The sequence below is a fragment of the Octopus bimaculoides genome, chromosome 16, assembly GCF_001194135.2.
Source record: "Octopus bimaculoides isolate UCB-OBI-ISO-001 chromosome 16, ASM119413v2, whole genome shotgun sequence".
In the NCBI taxonomy this organism is placed as follows: domain Eukaryota; kingdom Metazoa; phylum Mollusca; class Cephalopoda; order Octopoda; family Octopodidae; genus Octopus; species Octopus bimaculoides.
In genome coordinates, this window is record NC_068996.1 from 25325357 (window position 1) to 25334448 (window position 9092).

Consider the following 9092-nt stretch of genomic DNA (forward strand, 5'->3'; position numbering starts at 1 on the left):
ACATACTAAAGCACATACTCACACTCATTTATAGATATATAGATTGATGTAAGCATTTCTTGTTTGTGATCAGTCTCATTGTGACATAGTTGGACTGAACCTGTGAAAAAAAAAAAAAGGCACCATGGTGCCAGAGGTAAAAAAAAAGAAGAAACAGCAGAAAACTACTGGTGTTGGTTTGTTTATATTCCCATAACTTAGCAGTACAACAAGATGACTCCGGTAGAATAAACACTGAACTTAAGACAAGTACTGGGGTTAGTGTGATCAACTAAGCCTTCTAGTCATTGCTCCAGCATGGCCACATTCCAGTGACGGAAACCAGTAAAATAAAAGAATTATGTGTTTATATGTATATGGAGAAGAAATAGCAAATGGAGAGGATGTCTGTAGTTGAGTCAGTAGAACTTGAAGTCATGATGTAATCAGTAGTTTTATCGGGACATTATGGTGTTAATGTCCACATTAGTTGTCAATCATGCAATATATAATGTAGTGTGTGTGTTGCCAGTATTTAATGTAAGCTAAATTGGGGGGAACCATGTTGCTGACTAGTTTGTATGGTTCCTGCTTTATAAATCTGTATTCCATATTATTATCTCATTCATTCAAGGCACTCCACATTCTTACCAAAGTTATTAAAGAAATTATTATTAAAACTAAACTTCAAAATAAATGTATATAACCTTCATCAGAATCTCTGACATTTTATCTTCCAGTGTAGTTAGCGTTTCTGTGATGTGTTTATGCATATATTTAAGCATTATTCATATTGTATTTCAATGGGTTGTTTTTCATTACTTTTTTAAATACTTTACTTTGGAAAGAAATGACAAAAGACATCAAATATAAATTCACTTGAGTGTTGTTCTTTCAATTTTTTTTTCTTATCAAATATTTAGAAATTTTAAAATGACTGCTTAAAATACTTAAATTTACAACTTATTTATCACATAACATTTATGTATGTATAAAAGATAGATATAAGCTTTATTTAATAGTTTTTGTTTGTTTGAAAGATGGTTGTCTTAAAAGAAAAACTTTGATTAAAATACATTTATTTTTTTTGCTTTTTATTTAAAGCTTATTTGAAATTTACTTAAGTATGTAACAATACAAATTGTATAAATTTTTTTCTTAAAAAAAAGAAAATTTGAAAAAATAAACTAGTTTCAAAGTATTTCTTTCTGATAAAAAAAAAAGAAAAGAAAAATGAAACATGATTAGTAATGTTATAATTTATTTATTAAAATAAATTAAGAACCAATAGAATTTCATTTTTTAATGTTTTTTTTTCGTTTTTTGTTGTTTTTTTTCCATAAATTTCTTCAAAATAACCAACTGTTGACTGTTTCATTCCATCTGTGGTGCAACTACTGTTTAAAGATGCTGTGCTCTAATTAATTAGTTCCTAATTATTCTGCTCTGCAAATGCCTGTATTGTTCCTGTCATTATTGAAATGGCTGGGAAGAATACAAACATGACTCCAGTAAATAAAAAGAATATAATGTTTAGTAATAATGATGGTGTGGGAGGAGGAGAGAGAAAATAGTGATGCTGAAAAGGAAAATGTGTGTATATGTATTAATGTAAAAAATGGTAAAATTTTGTTCCTGAACCTTTTACATTGCAGACAAATAAACATTTATATTCCTTTCCTATAAAACATTATCTGAATCTTTAGTGTTTTAAAAATATATATATATATGCATCTGTAGAGAAGCAACATTATATTCGCTAGGCTTGTCTCTGTTCATAAATTATCTCTCACATGATGTCACTTATCTGCTTCACTATTCTAGTTGGTTCTACTGCTATGAAGCTATAGTGGAGCGAGATAGATTTAGAAAAAATCAATATGCCAGCTGTGGTGGTTGTATAGCTGCAATAATTATTCCAATGGATTGCTCCCTATCAGTAGCTGAAACATCTACTATCGTGGTGGTGGGTGCTATGGTGTTTCTAGCACACTTGTCAGCGTATATTCACTAGTTGCATGCAATCAAACAGTTGAAATTGCTTATTTCCAACTGTTGCTCTTAGCGATTTTATTTATCTTATTATAATAATTTTAATCAGTGATTGTCATTAGGTGTAGTTTGGTTTGTCTATTAAGCGATAAAAAAAAGGGGGAGAAATTATTCATTTCTATAAAGATTGCGTATTTCACTCCTGCCCTGTCTTCCCCCCCTTTAGCATCAGTGAGCATGCCCTGTGTGCTAGTCAACTGTTTCTGCCATGGTGGTTACCGAGTGGAGAACTCAGATCTAGCAGAGATCCTGAGCACTACACTTCACTTGGCGATGGAAGTTACACAAACAGTAAAATCATATCGAATGTAAGTTTTAGCTTCAACATGGCTACCATTTTAGTTCATTTTTCCATTTATAATAATTACAAAATTAACCTGTTGCTAGGCATTTTTCTAGATATATTTATTCTCTACTTTCTCTTTCCTCTTTGTATTAGTTTCCTATCACCACTGAATTGACTTATAAAATACTGAGTTATTCTTACACAATGAGAACAATAAATTTAATTTATATTTCCAGCGTGTGTATATATGTATATATTTATTTTGTTTTATATTTGTAAGATATATATATATATATATATATATATATATATATATATTTGGTATTTGTGCAATATAGAGATTTTAATCATCAATCTTTTGTGACATTTGTAAAATATTTGAAGAAACCTTCCATATTGGGTTTTATATTGATGATGTACACAGATGAATGTAATTTCATATATCTATTTAATTTTTTTTTTTTCTTCATTCAGTCATTGAGGGAAATTACATTGCAGTTTACATATGTATAGATATGTGTTTTGCGCGTGTGTGTCAATTGATAGAAAATTGTTTGTTTGATGTACAAATGATGTGGCTATAACACTGCTATATTGTTTGAAACAAATAGACTCAGCTTCTCTGATAATTAAAGAAAAAAAGCAACAATGTGTAGATGATCTACAGATATTCCTTTATATTAAATTACATGTACTGCCTGATCTTTTCTATATATTTCATAAAAAAAAGGTTGTTTCTATGAATGAAAGCTTATACATATTGAATTTATAAATGTCATATATTTTAATATCCAATAACATTGGATGTTTAAAATAATAAGCCAGTTTGTTGTGGGGTGGATTTTCCTGGTTTCTTTGAAAATAGATAAATTTGTTCATGTCTCTCTCTCTCTCTCTCTCCTCTTTTAATAAAATTTATTTCATCATATAAGAATCATTTTATATTCTATTGAAGGTTTTATATTGCATGTTACTAAGTATTTATTGAGATATATCATCAGTTGACACTTCTGGTTTAGCTTCATTTACTCATCTTATTTGACATCTCTCTCTCTCTCTCTCTCTCTCTCTCTCTCTCTCTCTCTCTCTCTCTCTCTCTCTCTCTCTCTCTCTCTCTCTCTCTCTCTCTCTCTTTTTAAAATATCACTGTACTCTAGAGAAGCCATGTTGGATTTATTTTTAGGGTAATATAGCAGTTATTTTGTTTCACATTCACTGAACATACATTTCATACCTAGGATATTACAATTAATTTTGTGGTCACTAGATTTAGTTTGTTGCTTCAGTTGACACATATACCCACTGACTGACACTCACATACATACACACAAATATACATATGAAGAAGGGAGAAAAATATTTCACTAAGCTACTGCCAACTGCATTGTAATCTTTATTCTTTTAATGATTAATTCCCATGATTACAAAAAAATAAAAATAATAATTTATCTTTGTCAGATTATATATATGTACTCTCATTTTTCCAATTATAAAAACATAACAATCTGTGCCTTAATCACTCATAAGGTCACAATGCTATTTTATACTTCAAAATGTTTTTTCCAGTTAAAACTACCATAAATTTTTTTTCAATTTCAAAATATCAGTTGTACTCTCATTTAATGAAAATAATAAGATTTTACTTTATATTTCTATGCAGATAGTATACCCAAATTTCTGATTTCAATGTTCTAGCTGTTAAATTTTCCATAATTCAAGTGAAATATAAACATGGCTGCCAATAAATAAGATTCTCTCTGTTTCTCTTACTAGATTTACTATTGTATATAATAGGCTTATGGTTTCATTTGCTACTCAGGATTATTTCAAATTTTTTTTTTTTTTTTTGCTTTCAATCTCTTTTCCACTCATCTGATTTCATTTATTTATTTTTTTCATTAGTACCTGCTAATAGTACCTTGATTGATTCATCTAACAATTGCTCTCTTCTATTAGCCTATTCAATTTTTTCTTTTTCTTTTTATCATTTACTTCAATTAATTGAATCTTTAGGTTTCTTTATTTCTTGTATGCATTCATATGTGGGTCGGGAGGTTTGCTTGCCAGCATCTTAATAAATTAGATATTAACGAAGTGAAAGTGAATGACTGTATAAATGTGTATGGACAATTTCTTTCATTGATTTCTTGTGGGATGTTGCTTTACCCAGTTTCAAACAGATCTTTATCAATACACTATTCTATTCACAAAAACCCACTGTCGTAAATGTATAGAATCCCTATAGAAAATTCTTTTAAATGCTATTTACAATTTAGCTGTTTAAGTTATCTTGTAACATTTCTAGAGAAATGAAGACCTTAGTTTCCTTGTCACACAAATATTAAATGCTTCCCTTTCTCTGGACTTGTGTATGATGGTATGAAGCATAATCAATTTTTAAGTGAAGCCATTGGTTATATTTTAGTTGTTTGCTTTTCATCTTCTTTCTGGTCATTTCACAATCTCTTCTTTGTAGTTTACCAATGTTTCGGACAAGGTCATCAATATTCAAAATGGCAACTAGCTCTTGTTGTTATTATTATTATTACTGTTAGGATAATTGAGCTAAATTGATGTCAACGTTGAATAGTCAGATAAAATGATTTAAAGTATTAAGTTTGGTGTCCCATTAAGACTGTCATTACTTTTTATTTTATTTTTTAACATCTAGTTAAAAATTTTTCAAGAGGTAAGATATATGTTAGTATTTGTATTAAATGAGTTATTGACTGTGCAGCTTTAAGAATTCCCTATTTTCATTTACAAAACCATCTTGTTAAAGCTCTCTGCATTATATCCTCTCACGTATTAATTAGTATGTTTATTAATGACTGTTTATTAATATGATGCGAGATTGTCCTGTCAGTTGCCAATTTATTCAAAAGTTTGCTTTGTAGCCTCTGTTATCAAATAGTTGCTTGCTTGTAGCAAGTGTTATTATTCTGTTTGACATTTATTGAGACTGAAGCAATTATTGCTACTCAGTGCAGCTAGTGCTATTGACTAGTCTCAGGGGCGATGTTTCTATGCAAAATGTACTTTTACTTTTACTTTCATTTAGGCTGTAATGGTAAACATCAATTCTACATTGACTTACATGTGGTATACTGAATGTCTGTGTCTATAATTTTAAGGATGAAGTTAGTAGAAATGTTTGATATATAGTCAGTCTGTCACAACAGAATATTCTTAGTTCTATGAATTTTTAATCAAGTTGTTTTTAGTTGATATGCTGATGTACACCTGTTTGGCTTTTATTGACCTAGGTGCATAGTTTAGTCACACGATTGTCAAGTAGATCTGAAGTATTAAGAACCTGTTCTCTGTAGAGATAGTTCTTCTTTTGTGTATGTGTGTGTTATGTCTTATACTGGCAGAATAATGAACTGTAAATCTTTTTCTAATTTTATTTTTTTCTAATCATGTGACTAAGTAACTGATTATAATTATTTCTGTTTCCTTGATTCCTAGGCATGATTATTGACTCATTGTTTTAGTAACACACAATCACAAATTATTAAAGGGTATATACATCAGTGGTTTTATAAATTCATAATGTACCAGTAAGTATTGCTAGCTTTTTTTTTTAAAGTTATCAAGGAAATGAGCATGGTTCACTAATTAAATTAATAGAAATAAGACTGTTATATTAGTGTTTAAATTGTATAAGAGTGAGAAGACTGGAATTTTTAATTTGTATATTACAATTTTTTTACATTTTTGTATTATGATTTTTACACGATAGGCTTCAGTTGCTAAGTTTTTTAAGTTACTAAAATTACTAAGAATACATTATTTAAATTGATTGTTTTAAATTGTGCATGTGTGTGCCTGTGCATACATATATTATGCATTGTTAACAATTGTTACTTTTAATCGATACTCTATTATCAATCATATCAAAATAAGATAATGAAACTGTCAATCATAAAAAATCATGGCATTTTAAGTCTGGGCCAGGTCGTATTACCCATAATTTATATTTTAAGGTCCATAAAATCAATACCAGTACAACACTTGGGTAAAATCAGTCAGCAAAAATTACAAGTCAAAAGGAACAAGTGTCTCTATCAGAAAAAAAAAAAACAATAAAATTCTTAAACAATAAGAATTTTGTGTTTTACAGTGCTTTGCAAACATCCTGTAAAGATCATTCTGTCCCTAGAGTTGCGAAGAATGACTCATCTTTTATGTCCGGGTTTGGGTAGTGTTTGAATAATGTAACAGCCAAACCATCATTGAGCAGTGATATAATGTTGGAGTCTAGCATTACAACAAATACTGAAATTAATTTTTCATGTCTCTTTCCTTCTGATGATAAACTAGTTATCTTCATTAATAAGTAGTTTTTATTGATTCCTAACATGCATACAAAAAATTGTAAATAATGCTGTAAAGAAGTTAATTCATTTATTAAATAAAATCTGAAATTTCATGCTGTTTGACGTTAACTATTAACAGCTCATTAGCAGAAATCCAATGTATATTTTCTTGCTCATTGTATGTGTTTCATACTATTTTCATGTCTAGTTTTGTTTTTAATATGATTGCAGTATCCTTTCTTATAAATTTTACAACTCTTGAAATTCTTTATAAGATCACAAGCTTAATATTTTTAATGGATTCAGATATTCAACAAAGTTTTCTTAAAAAATGAAATAAAAAATATTAGCTCAGATTATCATCAGTGGTCATCATTCCCAGTTTTGTTATTGGAATAATTAGCCTCAATTTGCTTACTCTTTCTGACAGTTCCAATTAAGGATATTTTAAATTGAACTTTGTTTTATAAATACAAGAAATGTGGTTAAAACAAATCATACCGCCCCCTGACAAAGTATTCTCTATATTCTGGCAAAGCAAAGGAACTGTTTTTACTCTGGGACCTGACTGCATTTCAAGCAAGGCCTGGGAATAACTAATAGGCATTGTAGTAAGGAATTCTGTTGAATTGAAGCCAGACCATGTCTTCAGCATTTTAAGTGTTAATAATAAGAAACTTATGTTCAAGAAATTGTCCTAGTAAACCTAATAGTGAAAAATCTTTAGAAAGATAATTTAAAATTTTGTTTATAATGGAAACATGTCAGTGATAGTTTGTACAGTTTATTGCTTTTTTTTTTTATAAAAAAGATTTAAGCAATTTGTTATTTGCATAGTTTAGATACCAATCCTTTACATTATTATCAATATGTAAATCTTTCCTTTCTGTAATTAAATTCATCACATTGCCTTCTTTTGAAAAGATGCTCTATGTAGAGAATGTTTCTTCCTCACAGTTCTTGTATAGTGACAAGCTTTTACTATTTGTTCTCAACACAGTTTCACCAGTTTATTATTTTCCTTCATCCATCCCCTCCTATCCTTGCTGATGTTTCGTTCCATCAGTTACTGCATGTGCATGCATGCTTAATGAGAATATATGTGTATATATATATATATTTGTATGTGCAAGCATGTACGTATCTATGTGTGTAGTTGGTTCTTAATAGTTATTAAATCTTTTTTACATTGTTATTTGCTATTTCAGTAAAAAATGTAGCAGTCAAATAATACAGTTAAATATAATGGCTATCTTACATAAATGTATTTTCAGTATAGTAGTTAGTTACCTAGCCATAAAGCTACATCAGCTGACAAAAAAAGTGACAGATTGGTGAGGTTTTAAAAAAATTCTTCATTTGAAACACCTTTTTGTTTTCTCCATCCTCTGTACTCATTTCAGTAATACAAAACAGTTTTTAATTGGTATTTATATTTTAATAAAATCCATTATTCTATGGAAAGCAGTCTCCTCATTATTGTTACCTAGTAACCATTGGTAATAATAGAAAAGAGAAAATCAATAAAGTAATTCTGAATAGTCTCCAACATATAGGTTATAAATGTTGATTAGATTGATGTATTAGAATATTTTAGAATCTGGTTGTGAAGTAAATATCCTCGTTTTGGTTTAGTAGCGGGAGAGATGAGGTCTGGTGGGGTGGAAATGGGATGGAGAAATGGTGGTGGTGGACAGGGGAAATTTTGGCAGGCAGACAAATTTTAATGAGATTTCTCTTGAATGTATAATGAAATAATAGAATACTTTGCATAGTAGAAAATATTTACCATTGCTCCACGGTATGATTGTGAATTTAATTAGTTTTGTTGTTATAATAATCAGCATTATTAATGTAAAGATGACTAACGAAGGTAGGGATGATAAATAAGGATGACTAAGGAAGTAGAAAACTCTTAATGGATTGTTTACAGTATCACGCTGCTCTTAGTTCAATTAATACCTGGGTTGACTGTCATTATGGGGGTCAATAAAATAAGCAATAGGTGTGTATGTGTGTGCGTAAGTATGCAGTCTGCACAAAAGATTTGGGTGTGGATTTGTAATACTGGTTTATGAGTACACATACACACGCATAACTTATCTATTTATTTATATGGTTTTTCATTTGACTATATAACCCTTGGGAAATATTTTCCTTCTCCCAATTTATATATATAGAAACCATATCTTTATTTTAAGAAATGAGATTTTTTTTCTGTCTTTCTGGTAGGAACCTTGACTTCTGGATAGCTAAAGAAATCTGAATTGCTTTAAGAAAACAATTTTTGTATACTGTAATCTCTCTCCCCACTTCTTCTCCATTTCCATCTCTCTCTTTCCTTCTCTCCCCCCTCTCTCACACACATACAAATATATCTAGATTATGGTTAATCGATATTAGGACCACTTGCAGTTGAGTCATTCTCAAAAACAATGTATGTGTATAGGAGG

At 29.5% G+C, this 9092-nt stretch overlaps 1 protein-coding gene across 22 annotated transcripts in view; it reads left to right on the forward strand.

The window, feature by feature from the left end:
- LOC106867804 (kinesin light chain) overlaps positions 1 to 9092 on the forward strand; it is a 126492-nt gene that overhangs the window by 50276 nt on the left and 67124 nt on the right. For 2 of the 22 annotated variants that reach the window (XM_052973601.1, XM_052973620.1), the window contains exon 1: positions 1940 to 2339. The exons of 10 other annotated variants lie outside the window; for them this stretch is intronic. In XM_052973601.1, the coding sequence (XP_052829561.1) occupies positions 2209 to 2339 (131 nt within the window). In that variant the 5' untranslated portion in view covers positions 1940 to 2208. Of the gene's footprint in view, positions 1 to 1936; positions 2340 to 3461; positions 3502 to 5788; positions 5881 to 9092 lie in introns of those variants that run through there. 10 more of the 22 variants (XM_052973603.1, XM_052973619.1, XM_052973611.1 and 7 more) reach the window with 9 other exon arrangements.